This window comes from Camelus ferus, chromosome 6, assembly GCF_009834535.1.
Source record: "Camelus ferus isolate YT-003-E chromosome 6, BCGSAC_Cfer_1.0, whole genome shotgun sequence".
Classification (NCBI taxonomy): Eukaryota; Metazoa; Chordata; class Mammalia; order Artiodactyla; family Camelidae; genus Camelus; species Camelus ferus.
The window spans coordinates 55,334,067-55,352,824 of NC_045701.1; the positions used below are offsets into that span (position 1 = coordinate 55,334,067).

Below are 18,758 nucleotides of genomic sequence, written 5' to 3' on the forward strand. Positions count from 1 at the left end.
CTAGTCTCATCTACTTTATCCTTACAGGCAAATATTATTTTATTGTTATGTTGCATATTGCTTTATATAGATTCTAAGTCTTGGGTTACTCTGTATCAACCTCTTTTACATGTTCATGGCCCTGGGCTCTTAGAAAACCCTAACTTTTACAAAAAATGTTTCTTTATTCTGCATGTATTGCTTGAATTATTCATTATTGAATGGGCTGTTACAGCTGCTTTTAAAGTTTAAGACTAGGCATTCTGAGAATATTCTTCTAAACCAGCACCTCACATAGCCTCCTAACTGCTCACATGGATAATAAATACTTTCCTTCCCACAAGCGTAACATACCTTCGTCTGACAACAAAAGCAGATGTGCTTTCTTTTCTTCTTTGGAAACTGCTACTCTTAATAAAAGATTATCCATAAAGTTACTGCTTGTTTGGTGAATACCTCCAACACTCACCTCACTTACAGACAGAAATAACCCGACCCAGGTCTGGTTACAAGCCTCAGCTACCATGAGTTGTCCTGGTGCTCCGTTGTTCTGATGACCCTGTCTTAGCTACAATCCTATAGTTAAGAGTTTTACAAAAGAGAAAATATTTCAAACCATTAAGTAATTGATACAATTCTCTTTAAGGGAAGATGACATTTCCTTCAAAGGCCGTCAGTCAGGTAAAGGGGAAAACGAAAAGAAAAAGACAAGGAAAAAGATTCTGACTTCAGAATGCAGAAAGCTTATCTAAAGAAACTCAGTATACCCAGGAAAACACAATATGCAAAGCTGTTCAACATCAACAAATTTAAGAGTTCAAACTAAGAATAAAGTATAAAAGAATACAAGTATGTCTGTCAAAGTTTAATATTATACTTTGATTAAACTGAAGAATTTCATAAGCTCTGAGTAGGTATACTTAACTTTAGGCTTATACATTTTAAACAAGAGAGGCAAGGCACAGTACATTTTTTATTCTGTATGGTTACTATACAAAATATCCCCACTTCCCTTGAGAAACAGTATCAGATCTAAAACACACTTTGATGAACACTGCATACTAAAACATTACAGTCATCCCCTAGTATGGGAGGCAGGGATGATTGGTTCCAGGGCCCTCCCGCCCCCACCATGGATACCAAAATTCAAGGATGCTCAAGTCCATTACAGTAGGCCCTCAGTATCCATGTGTTCTGCATACACATATGGAAGGCCGACTATATGACACTATATAAATGGACTGAATAGAAGTGAACACAAATATACATTCTCCAACTTTTCAATATTATAAGAATATATCACAGCATTGATAACATGAAGAAAAATTTCTGGATTTACTTTTAAATTCAAAATTCTTCTGGTTGTTCTCCACTGAGGGGCCTTAGAGGTGAAAAGGTAATCAAGTTACCACCAAAGGAAATATGTCTGGTACGTTCTTGATGTCTCTTCTCCACCTGAGTGAATGTATTACCGCAGTTAAGGCTTGGCTAGAGAATAAATTGAGAGAAGTCACTACAGTAATCATCAAGAATTTCACCAATTAAGTCTTCAACACTGCAAATTAGTAGTAAATTTATTAATAACATAAATGACATTTTTGGTACAAAATAAAATTATTAATAACAATGATTATGCTACTTTTCAGTGGATTTAATCTTAAATATATAATTTTCTTTTTAATTGAAAAGGTATATGATGAATATATGCCTTAAAAGATGATTAGTAGTATGTAAATAGACTTCAGCAATGTACACAGGACAAATAAAACTGAGGTCATATCTTAAGCCACTTATGTAGATTCCACAAATTCTAATCCATATAACTGCACTTAATAGGCCTTTTACTAGTGTGATCCTGCTGGGGTGCTTTTCTTTGCTTGTCCTCAAGCCCTACTTTAGGTTCAAATGATGCTACAGAGCAAAGAATAATGTGAGTCTAAAATAGACAAGTGGACCTATTAAAAAAATTTAAAAATGTAAATTCTAATATTTATAGAAGTAGAAAATCATTCACAGGGAAGCTAAATTATAAGGTACTAGGATTTATCAAGATAATGTATAACTGAAATAATTTTAATCATATTACTAATTCATCAAAAGCAGAATATTATGATTCATTAATTTCCAGACTTACTTATAATATATATTTATAAAAATAAATCATTCAGAGTTCAGATCCAGGAACAAGATTAAATCAGGTTTATATAAATTGGCCCTCATGCTGAAATCCCTGTCCCTCTAGGTCTTAGCCTATGATTAAAGAAGGCTAAAACCAAGAAGGAACAGTGTCTCACTTCATTCTATTCCTGTAACTCACTTCATTCTATTCCTGAGATGCAGGGCAGTCCAGAAGCCTGAACACAAAGAAGGAAACTTTGAAAGATAATAGAAGTCAACATATACAGATATCCTTAAGGAATTAGTGGCTTAGGAAAATCATGCATTAAGTGAAAGCAAGGAAGGTTTTATTCATTAATAAAAGCTTTTTCTATCCCAAAAAAGACAAGGAAAATCAAGCATTTGCCAGGCTTCATGAGGTTAACAAAAATTGTTGCTGTTTGATCCTACATTTGCCTTAATGATTTTTTTGTATTCTGAGATCGAGGATTAGCAAACCAAGGCCATTTTCTGATCCATTTTAGCAATCGGCCTTGGAAAATCTCAAGGTAAGGATGTAAACCAGAGTTGCTGACCCTGGCTACATGTTAGAATTGCCTGATAAAAGTTCCTAATTCAGATCATTGAAATAAAAATATCTGGGAGTAGGGCTGATAACCAATGCTGTAAACACTTAGTAGGCAAGAGAGCACTATTCCATTCATGCCACAGTGCCAGCATCCATGAATATGAATCAGCCAGCTCTGCCTAAAGAGGAATTTATAGTTAATAAGGAAAATAAACTCCTGAAATTATAATATGTTTCAGGCATAAAATATCATTTATTCATATGATACTCTTATAGGAGATTAAATGTGTACACTGTAAGCATTGTGCATCTGTGCCAATATAGAAATTAACATGTGAGAGGCGAGCGCTTTCACAGGAAGGCTTCACAGAAGGGCAAATGTTTAAACTAGATTAAGAGGCAAGAGGGCACCAAAAGTAAAGGCTGGGGAGCTTCTAAATAAAACAGCAGTACATAAATACAGTAATCTAAAAGAATGAGAGTGAAAATAACCAATGATGACTGAAGGCAGTAGGATAGGTATTATCTCTCCAACTGTATGCTTCAAAAGGGTAGAAACTGTTCCTTACGTTTTCCTTGCATCACTTAGAAATAACCAGCATAAACCAAGATACATACTGGGTATTCAAGTAGTCAACCAATTTGTCACAGCAAATTTCATACATAAGTCATGTACAGAATTAAATCTTCAGAGTTTAACACTAAAGCAAACTATGTTTTAAAGTATATAAACAAAAATTTTCCCACTTTGAGAAAAAATGAATAAAAATGGATTTTAGGGTAAATATAAAACAATGACAGGATGTAAATTTTAAACTTTGCACACAAATTGAAAAGTTAGCAATATTCATTTTATAAAACAGACCTAGACTGTAAAGAACTTTTCAAATAAAGTTGGAAAACTTACTGAATCAAGAAGATGGCATTCAGTAGCAAGACTTTTATTATCATACAGTACTGAAAAACAAAAAAGAATAATTTTTAACTTTTTAAGGAATATTCTTGCAGTTAAGGGTTGTTAGAAACGAACAAAGCCTTGAAAGATACAAAAAGTTTCATATGTCAAATAGTAAGAAAAATATGGGTCATCTTGTGCTACAGCATTTTAAAAAATGTAGTTAAATTTCTTTGTAAAATTCTCATCCATAATTTCATTATAAAAAGAACCTTCTAAAATCTCATGCTTGTAATTTAAAGGTACCCAGAAGACAGAAGGAGAACATAGCTGGAGTGCATTAAATGTCTGGCCAAGGTTATAAGGTTTATCTGGCCTTAGGCCCCAGAGAGAAGAGCACCATGGAGTAGCAGATGAAAATAGCAGGTGAAACCATCACACATCATATTATGTCAAAAATACAAGAGCCATTTCCTTTTTAAGAACAATTGCAACAAAGTAGGTAGGAAAAGGCATTAGGGAAGAAAAATGGGGTGTTTTGAAGAAAGGTTCAAGGATGTTTGATAGAAAGAAAGAGAACCAAAAAAACTTCAGGAAATTTTTCTAATTCTGAATCTTCACAAACAATGAAGGATCCCAAATAGTTAGGTCTAATGTAAAATGCTACTGACATCCAATGTGGATTCATATCTGCTGTTGATTTTTAACAGGTCTATCTCAAAAGGTTTGGGGGTGGAGAGTAGGGTACTACAGCACAAATGAATTCTCATAAGATATTTACTGCATGTATGTATGTAACTTGTCAAACTTCATTCTTGGAAACTATATCCAGAAGTGTTTATAATAATCTATACTTTAGTCCAAGTTCATTTATTTGACAAAGCCTTGTTTAAATATATTAAATTAGACCTTACCTGACTGAGAAATTTTTGTTTCTTCTTCCTGTGAGATGTTATTTTGTGATGGTATATTTTTTTCAGGGCTAATCATCCAAACATCCTGTGCTATAACTGAATTGAGTTCCATTCCTTCTACAACATGTGAAATTTCTTCCTTTTTGTTAGTATTAACATCATCTGCCACTTTCCCAGCAAGGAGAGCCAAACTCATTCTTTCATTGGGTACACAATCTATCTCAAAGTTTTTCTTATTTATATCCTGGAAGTAAAAATGGTTACAACATATGATTACTCAAAATTGAAACAAACAGAAAAGGTCTTACTGCTATTAAAAATAAGACACAACAGAAGGATGACATTCTGAGCACAAGCTAAACATTGTAAATCCTATTATCTTGCTTCTTAAACAATTAGATGAGATATTACAGCAATAATATAACCAAAGGAAAGTTTCTCAGCAAATACTATATTCCAGTTGAGAGACGGCCAAACATTCTATGTGAAGGGCCAAGTAGTACAGTTGACCCTTGAAGAACACAGGTGTGAACTGCGAGGGTCCACTTATCCATGAATTTTTTTCAATAGTAAATACTACACTACTACACCATCTGCAGTTGGTTGAATCTATGGATGCAGAACCTCAGATAACGGAGGATATAAGGAGCGCCAACTCTAAGTTATATGTGGAATTTTGACTGTGCAGAGGGTTGACACTCCAACATCCTCCCACCGTTGTTCAAAAATCAACGATAAGTATTTTAGGCTTTGTGAGCTGAAGAGTTTCTGCCACAAATACTGAATACTCTACCACTGTATCTCGAAAGCAGCCAGATATAATACATAAACAAATGACTACAGCTGTGTTACAATAAAACCTTTTTTACAAAAATAATCTTGACATGAGTTGAAATACAAATTGCACCATGGTCTGAAATGAGTCAAAGGCCTTTGAAACAAGAACTATCATTTTATATGCCTAATTTCCAATGGAAATTCTGGGGGTTATTTATGGAGTTACTTTATATAATGATATAAACTGGACTATCTAATGCACTGGAACAGGATTTAACTTACATGGTCTACTTCAGTTAAATCTTGTAATCCAGGACTCTTAGCATCTTCTACTATGCTGTTCCTAAAAAAGAAAAAAGCAGCATTGTACTCAGGTAATTAAACATATTGCTATCTTCTGACTTGTGTTTTGAGACTATCCTTTATGGGCCAAAGATGGAGCCTCATCCAAAATCAGGCCAGATCCAAACAGATTAGTTTTGAATAATATCTACTGTAGGATGGCCTTACAAACCAAATGCATTTTTTCCCCCAGAAAGCTCACAACAAGCCTGTTACCATGTTGGTCAGTCTACCAGCAATCTTTTGAACCTTAGCCAAATCCAAAACCATATAAGAGGGAAAGTTAGGATAAAGCTGATTTTTGAGGGATTGAAGCAGCACCTCAACTATTGTATAGCTGGAGTTAGTTAAATTTACTTGTTAGCTGTAGCATAATGTATTCTAATTCTGAAGTTCTTAACTTGCATTTTATTAGAATCATCTCTCTCAACCTCTTGGAGTCATTTGTTAAGTTAAGAAAAATATACTGTTTTTCTAGTTTTCAGCTTCACTTTGCCTTCATTATATAAAGTTATTTATTTGTAAGATGCTCTTTCAGAACTACTTTTGGGAATTAAGTAAAAATAAAATTTTTCAAGGGTACTTGTAATATCATTCAAATACAATTTTGGATTTTTTAAGTACAAGATAGTTTACTGCAGGACATACAAAGTAAAGTAACTTACATTTAAGAAATGACAATAAATTGGTAATTTATAATCCACAGATTTCTTAAACATTTGAAATATTTTAGTCCTCACAAAGGCTAAATATACTTTGGTTTATACTAAAAACTAGAAATTTTAAAACTTGTTCCCTGAAATACCTAAGAACAAAAATTTTCATTTGTTTCCCTTATTTCAATTCATAAGGTATTCTATATTTTTTGACAGTCTTGTTTGCTGCAGTGGCTGAGTATTTAACGCTGTCTCATCTTCAGATTAATAATAAATCTAATAGTCCTCTCTTGGCTCCAGATTACAACTTTACTTTCCACTTAAAGTACCTTTTTCCTGTCATATTTATGTTCCATGAACAAGGACTGTACAGGTAATTTTGATGTATCTCTGCAGAGGGCAGTATTATGTAGCAGAAAGAATGCAGGCAACATCTAATTTACTAATTGTAAACTGAATTTGGGTAAGTTACTAACTTTGCAAGTTTTCTCATTTTTGAAAATGGCGATCTAGAACCTCACATGGTTGTTTTGAAAATTAAATGAGATAATATGATAGGAATCTAGAACCACATCTAGCCCATAATAATTGTTCAAGACATACTAGCTCCCCCTTCTCTCTGCTCTGCCATCTGTCAAATCCGCAGTCCTAAGGTGCTTTCTATAAGGGCTGGTACAAAAGTGCCTAACTCTCAATGACCCTGCAGGGAAGTATCAGCACTGTTTTCTAGGTGATAAAACTGAAGCTAAATGAGCTAATTAAACTTGTGCCAAAGCTAGCATATCATACAGCTGGTTTTGAGCTCGAATCTGTCAATCACCATAGTTGCAGGCTGTTTAGCACCAGAGGACACTATTTTGCTTCCTTTCTTCTTAATTCTGCAGAATTTACTTTGCGCACCTAAATATGACCATTTACCAATCTGAAATTTTAAGCCTTCATTTCCTCATATATAAACATAAGTACTGCCTATTTGTTATAGGGTCACGGTGAAATTTAATTAATATGTATCTTGCATATTGAATCAGGTTAACAATCTGGAATGGTATTTAATGTCTGCATCTATTAAGTTCTTAGTAATAACACATTAAAGAAATACATTTTTTAAAAAAATTAAATACCTGTTTTCAGAAATATTTGAAATCAAAGTCTTTTCAACATGTTCACTTTTGGTACTCTGAGGATCAGGATTCTCTGGTGCAGTTTGTCTTAGAAGGCCCATCTCAGGCCTGCTCTCAGACATAGCTTTGCTGACAGAATTAGGTGTTCTAAGTCTTTGAGAAAGACATTCAGAAGAAAGCCCTAGAAGATGAGAAAAATTATCTCAATATCAAAAAGCTCTTTCATTCATTTTTCACTATAAATAGGAAGACAGTGCAAATTCTTCCTATTCCCCTACCAACTAGCCTCTTTCTCTATAAAATAATGTCTGTTAAAGTCAAGACTTCCAGTTAAAGACAGTCCTGAACACACACATGAAACTTCTTGACATCCCACTACTATCAACAGTAACGGAGATAATCTTTAAAGGTAGAACGTTATAAGGACAAAACATCTTCTTTTTTTAAGTGCAGTGATTTTTAAAAATTTGAAATATAATTTTCAAGGACAAAGGAAACTAAAGAAGAGATAACAATAACCAGAAAAATTTTAAAGCATAATGTGAATGAGTGAGTGGGGTATTACTTAGTAGACCCAGAAAAACAAATCCCAAACCATCAATCAGGAAAGATGAGAATCAACCCAGTTTATACCAGAACATTCCTCAAAAGAATTGGTGGCCTCACGTATCTCTAGAAGCAGAGATAAAAATGAAGCTAAAAATGGGAAGATTAGTTCAAAGTTCAATTTAAAGACCAATGAGAGCACAAATTCCTTTCCTCATTCTGCTCAGCTGGGCAACTGTCAACAACTCCCTCCCACCACCAAAATCAGAAAACTAGAGGCTGATTGCCCAAAAAGGTGAAATAGAGGGTCTCTGGTTTAAGGGGTATCAGGTAAGGTTGAGAGATGGCTTCTATGTGGAAAAAGGGGGAATTAAGAGAGTATTCACAAAAACTGTTGAAACACTCGTTTGCCTCCCTCCTCTATCCCCTGCCCCCAACGTGGCTCCTGAAAGACTGGCAGCCAGAATTATACCCTCCAGGCAGCAGACTGGAAGGATCTTCTCCAGGGAATCTGAATAGCCCATGAAAAAAGACTTAAATACAGTGATGTGTAAGTTCCCAGCTTAATGGTGCAGCTCAATTACTCCACAGTAAAGACCTTATTACCCATGTGCTGCCGTGGGGAGCCCTGCTCTTTCTTAACCATGAGCAGGCAGTGAACCATCATCAGACACCCAAGGAAAGCCTCTAATATGATTGATCAAAATCAAAACCAAACAAATGAAAGTATCTTGGAACAAATACTGACTATCCAGGAAGAACACATAAAAGCTAATGTCCTCAGAAAGATAAGAAAATACACTTATGAAACAAGTACAGAATGTTATAAAATGGAACATTCAAAGAATGAGAAAGAGCTCTGGGAATTAAAAACAAGATAGCCATGAAAGTTGAAGAAATCCAGGAAGTAGAAGAAAATGACAAGCACAGCAAAGAATGAAAAAAAGTCTATATATCAGGAGAAAAATATGTATTTCTAAAAAAAGATCAAAGAGAACCAAGGAGACTAGACCAAAGGAGTAATTCAAGAAAAAAAAAAAAGACTACACCTTGCTTAGAGGGAGCCATAAACAACTTAACACTCCAAGCCTCCTTTAAGCACTGAAAGTAGTTGCCTTTAGAAGTGACAAATGGGATGAGAGGGGCTTCCTGGGGACTTCTGTTTTGTAAAAAGCCTCATATAAACTATGTGTTCAATAACTAAAACTCAATTTCAAAAAGATCAATTTTGGCTAAAAGCCTTGATCTCCATAGTCGTAAGTGCCAAGTTGGGTATAAGAAAGGACAGACAGCGATGCGCACATAGTCATGGAAACTACTAGGATCTTTGGGAAGTAGGCAGCAAGGAGCCATGTCATTAGTAGTGAGGCAATTCCTGGGTATCCAGGGAGTGCAGCTGTTTAAAGGAGGCAAACCAAAACCACAGTAGGTATGATACCCAAATTGACAGGGAGGTTAGAACGTACTTGGGGTGATAAATTTACATTTTAATGTAAATATTGAATAACAACTCAAGTTTATTTTCAGAAGACTTCCTAGTGGACAAAGTTAAATAACAGGGAAACATTCCTTTACCCAATTGGTGCTTGAAGAAGACGTGGCCCATTTCTCCTTGAAAATAAACACATTAAAGCACTAATAGAAGTGCTTTAATAGAAGATTTAAGGAACAGATTACTTCAACTATGACCTCTCATTATATGGCTTATAAATAATTTCAGTTAAGGTAAATAAACTCAATCTAATAAAGATAGCTATGAAAAAAAGCTACTGAAAAATATAACCAGAGTTAGAAAATCTTAAGAATTGTTTCCTGAAGTATTAAAAGCTGTTTACACTGGAATATTTTCAATTAGGGAACTGGGACATGTACTACATTTCAAAAAGACCTGAGGAAAAGTTTTAATATAAATGAAAATTTAACCAAAACCACCTTCCATAAGCCATTTCTCAGAAATCATAGAAAGCATATAAATCTTCTGTGAAAACTATTTTTCACTTCTTATATAAGCTCCTATCCAATCTAAATATTTCTTTTCAGTAACCTCAGCAGAAAAACTAACCTGAGAATGACTTAACAGGACTCTCAATTCTGAAAAACCCAGCATCAAACACTACTTTATCCACCTCCCTTGGCATGGCAGAGGCCGCTGCCTCAGCACGTTCTTCCTGCTTCATTCTCTCTCTCAGTGCACTTTTTATGGCAGCGAGGCGATTTCTAGCTGCAATTCTGCCACCATCATCCTGTTTAGGTTTACTTGTTATACTCGAGACAACTTTTTTCTGCAAAGAGAAATTATAATATTTATTAAAGCTACTCATTACTATCTTATTAGAAAAACAAAACATACATAAAATATTTAACACATTCATCATATACTTATCAATCTCCTAGTATCTGCTAAAAATGCTGGGGGTCAAAAAATAAAGAACAAAGGTCCTGCCATCAAGGAGTTCTCCGCTTCACAGTGGAAGAGCTAGACAAGGACACTGAGAAGAATGTCATGTTAGAAATAATTCAATATTTCAGAGGACTGAATTTATCAATTAATCAATCTTCAGAGGCACCAAGAAAGGCTCAGAGGAAGAAGCACCTGAGCTGAAATCACAGCTAGCTGGGCTACAGGATGGGATGAAGAAAGGGCTAGGTAGAGAGAATTAGCATATCTGCAAAACCAGAAGTGAAAGAAAGCACAGAGGAGTTGGCAAGAGATAAGCAGCAGCTAATTATAATCCCTCGCATGTAACCATTTTGAGGAGCTATTTATATAGAGGACAAAGGAATAGAGATTACTGATGATTTTTAATCAGGAGGTTAACATTATCAGATTTGTGTTTTGGAAAGGTCACTCTGGCCAATGGATTAGAGGGTTACAAGCCAGTTAAGGAGACCAGTGCAGTGATACTGGAAAAGATGAAACTGGTTAGATTAAGGAGGAAAAAAAAATGGAAAAAGTGAACATATTGAGGAGATACTGAAGAGAGAGACTTGAGAAGACTTAGTGATCTTCTGGATGTGTGTGGGTGAAGATGGTGAAATACAGAAAGGAAAGGACCAAAGAAGGTTGCCAGGTTTCTATCTTGGACACCTAGTGGGATGCTAATACCATTCTCTGAGACAGGGAAACATCGATGTGTGTGGAGATGATTTCGGTTTGGGATATACTGATTTTAAGGTATACTGTGTCAAGATACATGGAACTAGGACTTGGCAGTAAGTGTGGTTTGAAACACAGATTTAGGAATCTTTGCAAGGTTGGTAAGATTGCACAGGAAGAATATAGAAGGAGAGAAGAAAGTTGAGGTAGGATTTGAGTATTACAAACACTTAAGGGATAAATGGAAAACAGAAACTTGCAAACATGACTGAAGAATGAGTGCAGAGGCAGGAGGAAAATCAGTAGAATAAAATTTTAAGAAGGGGAGAATAGACTGTATTTAATGCTACAGAGGGATTAGATTGTATAATAAAGTGTCTAATAACTACAGTAACTAGTGGATCAGTAACCTTGGTTATAACTGTTTTAGAGGCATAGAGGATGACACTGAATTGCAGTAAGTTGGAAAGGTAAGTGGGAATCAAAAAAGTAAAGATAGTATAGACAACTTTTTTCAGGAAGCTTGTCTGTAGGAAGAAAGAAATGGGAATGGGGAAGGGGAGGTTTAGATAACTAGAGAGAGATGTGGACATCGTAGGTTTAGATTTTTTTTTTTTTAATGTAACAAAGACTCTTAAATATATCTAAAACCTGAAGGAAAAAAAGAGGGAAAGAGAAAACAAGTCTAAGTGACAGAATGAGACATCAATGAACAGGAGGTAGAAGGGAATGGTACCAACGTGTATGTAAAAGATAAGTTTTATTTGTTCGATAATCTTAACAGTAGCCTATAAAATAAAGTAGGAGGAGAGAGACACCTGGTGATAAGGGGCAGAATTACAAGGCCCTGATATACTGATATACAGCCATTATCTGCACCAATGATAGTAATGCTTTCATGACTGAGTACTCAATAAGAAATACACACAGTAGCTTCAAAATGTTCAAGCATCCTCCACTGTTTAGTAGATTTAAATAAAAATTCATTCAATCGATTTTGTTAATGTCCTTAGAGTCCTTGTCATAACAATTAGTAAAATAATTTTATTAAAATGTTCCTTTAACACTGTAAAATATCTTTTTTTAAAAAAAGTTTAGCATAACTCTAACATCTTAAACTCCTAAGGATTCAAAACGGTTTTTATTTGATTACATAGCATAATAAAGTACCAATCTAGAAACCTGATTTTTTATAACCACAGGCATTTTTCTAAAATCTAAAAGGAAAACTGGCAATGCTCTAAGGTGGTTTGAGAAGTAGTTATCTGAACCAAAACCTCTGAGTTTAAAACATTACTAGAAAAAAAAATTCTACAAATAGATAAGAATGGAATCTATTATGATAAAGCAAATTTTATGGAGAAAAGTAACAGGAAATTTTTCAAGATAAAGTATAGGGAAGAAGACATGTTCTAAAGAGCCATTGTTCTACTTTTCTATTTAAGAAATTGTTTCATTTTGAAATATATCACACAAAAGAGACGGCACAGCCTGCTGGATAAGAACAGGGATTCTGGAATGAGAAAGTCTGGCCTGAAACCCAGCTCTACCGTGGGCAAGCAACTTAATCTTCCTGGGCCTTATATTCCTCAACTATAAAAAGCGGATAATAACACCTACCTCAAGAGAATTGCTGAGGATTAAATGATTTAATACATGTAAAGTAATCAGAACAACATGTGGCATATACTAAGCAAAATATAAATTACCTACTTCTACTGTTTATTATTATTATTACCAAAAAATGTATAAATGGGGTTTAAAGAATAAAACAAACACACATATATCCACTATTTAGCAACTCAGAAACTCATGTGGTGCCCCAATCCAATCACATCTCCTATCTTTACTCCCTCCAGAAATAACTACCCTGAATTTGAGCTGATCATTTCTTAATCTATCTTCAAAGACAATCAGGACACTGCAAATAGTGTGTGAAACTTATTTTATAAAATGATGAAAAATCTGAAGCGAAACGTTTTTAAAGCTTGAAAATAAAAACTCACTAAAGTAGAAGAGTCTGTATTAGAAACCCACAGACTTACCCGAAAAACTTTTTTGCTTGTATTGTTATTGTTTTGCCATCCAGATTCCTCAAGTTTGGTCAGATTGTTGAATTTTTGGTTTACGTCTTCTATCTGTTAATAAATAAAGCACAAGTTTATCAGATAAATGCTAACCACAGTAAAATTACAAACAAATAAACTGAAGCTTCAAAAAGAATTGAGAATGGCAACATAAAATTAGGCTCAATCATTCTCAATTTCGTATTCAAGTAAAAAACTCTTATTATGGTAAAATTGTTCACTGTTATCTTTGGTCTTATGAACCTTCAAAATCTACAGAGTATGCCATATACAAATAACTCTCCTAAATTACTTAAAAAATTTTTTTGACATTTTAAAAATATTTTATTTATTATTGTATTATTTTAATTATCTTATTTTGGGGGGAGGAGGTAATTAGGTTTATTTATTTATAGAGGAGGTACTGAGGATTGAACCCAGGACCTTGTGCATGCTAAGCATGTACTCTACCACTTGAGCTAAACCCTCCCCCACTAAATTACTTTTGATCACTAAAATGTTTTTGTTTCCTAAATTACAATGTGAACACAATCTCTCTCTCCCTCTCTCTCTTTTACAGTTTACCTAACCATTCCCCTACTGAAGGACATCTTGATTGCTTCCAAGTTTTGGCAATTATGAATAAAGATGCTATAAACATTTGTGTACATGTTTCTGTGTGGACAAATATTTTCAATCATTTGGGTAAATACCAAGAACTGTGATTGCTGGATTGTAAGATAAGAACATGTTTAGTTTTGTAGGAAACTGACAACTGTCTTCCAAAGTGGCTGTACCATTTTACATTCCTGCCAGCAATAAATCAGTTTCTGGTGCTCTACATCCTTACCAGCATTTGGTGTTGTCAGTGGTTTGGATTTTTGCCATTCTAATAGGCATGCAGTGGTATCTCATAATAGGTTTTTTTGGGGGTGGGGGGTGGGGAGCAGTGATAATTAGGTTTGCTTCTCAGTGGAGGTACTGGGGATTGAACCCAGGACCTCGTGCATGCTAAGCACGTACTCTACCACTGAGCTATACTCTCCCCTCATCTCATTGCAATTTTAATTCGCAAATCCTTAATAATGTACAATATCGAGCTTTATCTTTTCATATGCTTCCTTGCCATCTGTATCTATATGAATAGATCTATATATGCCATCTATATCATCTTTGGCAAAGTGTCTGTTCAGGTCTTTTTTCCATTTTAAAATCAGATTGTTTTAAGGGTTCTTTGTATATTTTGGAAACAGTTCTTTATCAGATATATATTTTTGCAAATATTTTCTCCCAGTTTGTGGCTTGCCTTCTCATTCTCTTGATACAATCTCATTTTGAAAGATTCAAATAATATCCCCATCCTTCTAGTATTTCCAATCTCCTCCAAGAGGTAACCAGTGTTAACAGTTTGGTAAACTTTATTTAAGTCCCCTTATAATGCATTTATACTCATATGTACTCTCAATCTCTCTCAAAAAAACTTAAATGTCAGAAAGACTGAGGATTACATTTGTGCTCAACTGATTCCTAATAAGGTGCCACTGCAATTCAATGAGGAAAGGACAGCCTTTTCAACAAACAGAACTGGGAAGATTGGTTATCCACAAGAAAAAAGATGAATTTAGACACCTACACAATACACAAAAATGAACTCTAAATGGATCATAGCTCTAACTGTAAGAGCTAAAACTATAACACTTTTAGAAGAAAACATAAAGAGAAAATCTTTGGGATCTGTGGTTAGGCAAAAAGGGTTCTTAGACATAATCACAAAATAAAGGAAAAAATCAATAAACTGAACTTCATCTAAAAAAAAAATGTTTGCACCTCAAAAGACATTAAGAAAATCAAGACAAGCTACAAACTGGGAGAAAATATTTGCAAATAACACTTCTGATAAAGGACTTGTATCCAGGATATACAAAAAATACTTACAACTCAACAACAAAAAAGCAAACCCGATTTAAAAATGGGCAAAATATCTGACTAGGCATTTTGCCAAGAGACATTATAAATGGCTAATTTGCACATGAGAAGATGGTTAACATTACGCATTAGAGAAATACAAATCAAAACTAGAATGAGACACTTCATACCCAGTAGGATGGCTATACTAAAAAAGACAGACAATAGCAAGTATGGATGTGGGAAATTGTTACACACACGCTGGTGGGAACCTAAAATGGTGTAATCACTTTGGAAAAGTTTGGCAGTTTCTTAAAAAGTTAAACATAAATTTTCCATATGTTCCAGCAATATATAGGTATCTACCCTGGAGAAATGAAAATACATGTTCACATTAATATTCTACATGAATATTCATAAAAGATAATTCATAATTACCAAAGAGTAGAAACAATCTAAATGTCCATCAATTGGTAATTAAAGTACAGATACAAACTACAACATCACTTCAAAAACAACATGCTAAATGAAAGAAGCCGCATACAAAAGACTATTTAATGTATTATTTTCACTTTACATGAAATATCCAGAAATGGCAAATCTACAAAGACAGCAAGAAGATTAATGGTCGCTTGGGACTAGAAGTGGGAATGACTTGCAAATGGGCAGGAAGGATCTTTTTGTGGTGGTAGAAATGTTCTAAATTTAGATTATGGCGATGGTTGTACAAGTCTGTAAATTTACTGAAAATCATCAAATTATACACTTAAAATGGGCAAATTTTGTGATATGTAGGTTATACTTCAGTACAACTCTTTATTCATTCATTCATTCATTCATTCATTTATTTATTTATTTAGTACAACTCTTTAAAAAGATAAAAAAGCCCCCAGCAGCCAATGTGAAAAGGCTCCTACTGTCCAAAGGTGAGAAATGAACATCAATAAAGATAGTAACTAAAAACAATGAAAACAAATATCTTTAAAGCTATAAATTAATGATACTAAGAAACACAAAATCAATTGATTACCATTGAAAGATACTAGTGAATCAACTCTACAATATGAAAACTGGTAAATATATAAAAACTGATCATAAAGCAATGCTTACATTATTATAACTACATAAACACTATTCACATCTGAGCCATATAGCTATTGAGATGATTATGTTTTGTTACAGTTTCTCTAGACTTGATAATTATTTTGCTTTTTGCTTGCTTAGTTGTTCATGTGTGTATCATCAATTCACTCTAAACTCTTCACAGTTGGGGGAGGGTATAGCTCAAGTGGTAGAGCACATGCTCAATATGCATGAGGTCCTGAGTTCAATCCTCAGCACCTCCTCTAAAAATAAAGAAACCTAATTATCTCCCCCCTACAAAAAACAAATTACAAAAAAACAAAAAAACAACTCTTCACAGTAAGTATAAATCTCCTCTTAACACAATTTAATAAACAAACCAGGTATTTTACTCCATTCAGCTTTCCAGAGACAGATCTAGCAGATCCCTTGACCCCCCTGCTCTGATGGGAACTACTACTTCCTAAGCATGCTGCACACCTTCTTGGCTCCCCATGGCCTCAATTCTCTTGGCCCCTTTCTGGGAATCATTCCTATCTCCTCCCTCATTTCTGGCTTACTCCCTCATTTTTGCGAGGTACTTTCTCAGTTTCCTCAGAAAGAGGGCTTGGAAAGTAAAATTTGAGACTGTGTGTCTCTGGAAAATGCCTTTCCACCATTACATTACATTGGTTGCTACAGAACTCCAGGTTGGAGGTTATTTCCCTGCTTTGTTCTCCCAGCTTTAAATGTCGCAGTTGAGAAATCCAAGGCTATTCTGATTCTTGACCCTTTGTATGAAACTTGATTTCTCTCTGGAAGCATCTAGAGTTTTTTCTTCACCCCAAGAGTTGTTATACTTAATGACGGGCATTAGTGTGGGTCTACTCTGTTCACAGAGCAAGGCACTCAGTAGGCTCTCTCAATCTGGAATTCATGTCCTCCAGTTCTGGGGAAAATTTTTACACCATTTTATTGATCATTTCCTTTCTATTTTTTCTGTACTCTTTTTCTGGAATTCCTATTATTTGGATACTATACTTCCTAGATTGGTCTACTTCCTCCATCCAAATAGCTTTCTTATGTTTGCTTTGACTTCTTTCTTTCAGGTTTGAGGCTTTCTTGAAATGTCTAATAGTTGTGGCCATAGGTTCCTAAAATAGTACTTTATATGCTTATTTCTAAAATATGCTCAAAAATCTAGAAAGTGTCATCTCCTCCCATGCCTTATTGATCTTCATGATTCCCTCTCTCACAGCACTTTTTACATGAGATCGGAATTATATGTTGTGACTAGCCCACTGCTCAAACTACAAACTCCTCTGGTAGAGAGAATGTGCCTGAATAATGCCTGGCACACAGTGAGAACTCAGTAACTACTAGATGAACTGAACTACTAAAGATTAGATTTACTATTTTTCTCACATGTAGAATCATTATAGATTATTCAATAGTTGAATATAATCTCAATTTCCAACCCAAATAGAAATTATACTGACAATATGGGGAAGGAGAAGAAATCAGCCATCAAATTTAGACAATGCTTTACAGTTTATAAAGGTGCTAATATCTCATTTAATATTACAGGTACATAAGCAGCTATTATTAACCCTTTCATACTACTGTTAGCTCATTTTCCAAAAAAGCAGACTCAAAGTTCAAAATACTTGATCACTTACCTGAAAACTAACCATATCCCAAAATCCATCCAGATCTGTACAGGTAGTCTCCTTTTCACCTTGTTTATATTCACAATTGTCCACCAGTCCTTCAAACTGTTTGAACCTTTCTTTCATAAGGAGTCTTGTTTGACCAACTGCTGTGCGAATAAGATCTTTAGCTAAAGGAAATACAAGGTTTTTAAAAGTTAAAGGACATTTTAAATAGGACCTTTACTGCAAGCCAACCAGCTGACAAGACCACCTCATTCCAAATATTCTAGGGCTTACAGAATCAAATTCTTACCTTAAAGTAAAGCAAAGAATATCTACTACAAAACTTTGTCATACAAATACTGAGCATTTACTATCCTCTTCAATTCCTGCTAAAAATTAGCATACACATACTTATTGCTATACAATAAACAGCATTCTACCTCTCCTGGCATTTTATAAGAATTCAACCTCAAACAACTCACTGCACATCAGTATCTAAGGACTTCAAGCTGACAGCATGCAAATGATCTTTTCTAAACAGCTTTCCTGAATAGGTAAGATTAAGGAACTTTTCAGAGAATTTGTTCCATACTGATTTAGGTAATTTTCGTTCACAAAATTTTGTATAATCAAACAATACTAGATACAGATGTCATTCACAAAGTCAGTAAAAAAAAAAAAAATCTAACAATAAAATAGGCAAATGTCTAACTCTCAGGAATGACATTCAATATTCTAACTACTTTGATCTTTTAAATTAGGTACAATTTTAGCACAGAGATACTAGTGAACATATGTGATACAAAAAATTCTTGGTATTTTGAATAACAATGAAACCATAAAGTTGGACAACATTAGATTTTTATATTTCAAATAAATGTAGCTATATTAAAACAAATAAAGCTAAGACATAAACAAATAGAAATGTTCCCTCACCATCATCTGGAATGTCCAATTCAAGCTTCCTATCCCATTCAAGGCAGTATGAAGTTAGCTTCTCAGTTTCTGACTGGAGAATATTTCTAAAATTATGACATACATTTCAGTTTTACAAATG

General features: G+C 34.4%; 1 protein-coding gene across 1 annotated transcript in view; it reads right to left on the minus strand.

The window, feature by feature from the left end:
• Positions 1–829: 829 nt before the first annotated feature.
• The window catches only part of DLGAP5 (DLG associated protein 5), a 36,618-nt gene continuing 18,689 nt past the window's right edge, over positions 830–18,758 (minus strand). The window contains exons 11-19 of the mRNA XM_006180820.3: positions 18,638–18,723; positions 17,726–17,886; positions 13,059–13,151; positions 9,979–10,198; positions 7,371–7,551; positions 5,534–5,594; positions 4,475–4,718; positions 3,573–3,622; positions 830–1,467 (exon numbers count right to left, since the gene is read on the minus strand). Of these exons, the coding sequence (XP_006180882.1) occupies positions 1,327–1,467; positions 3,573–3,622; positions 4,475–4,718; positions 5,534–5,594; positions 7,371–7,551; positions 9,979–10,198; positions 13,059–13,151; positions 17,726–17,886; positions 18,638–18,723 (1,237 nt within the window). The 3' untranslated portion in view covers positions 830–1,326. The remainder of the gene's footprint in view (positions 1,468–3,572; positions 3,623–4,474; positions 4,719–5,533; positions 5,595–7,370; positions 7,552–9,978; positions 10,199–13,058; positions 13,152–17,725; positions 17,887–18,637; positions 18,724–18,758) is intronic.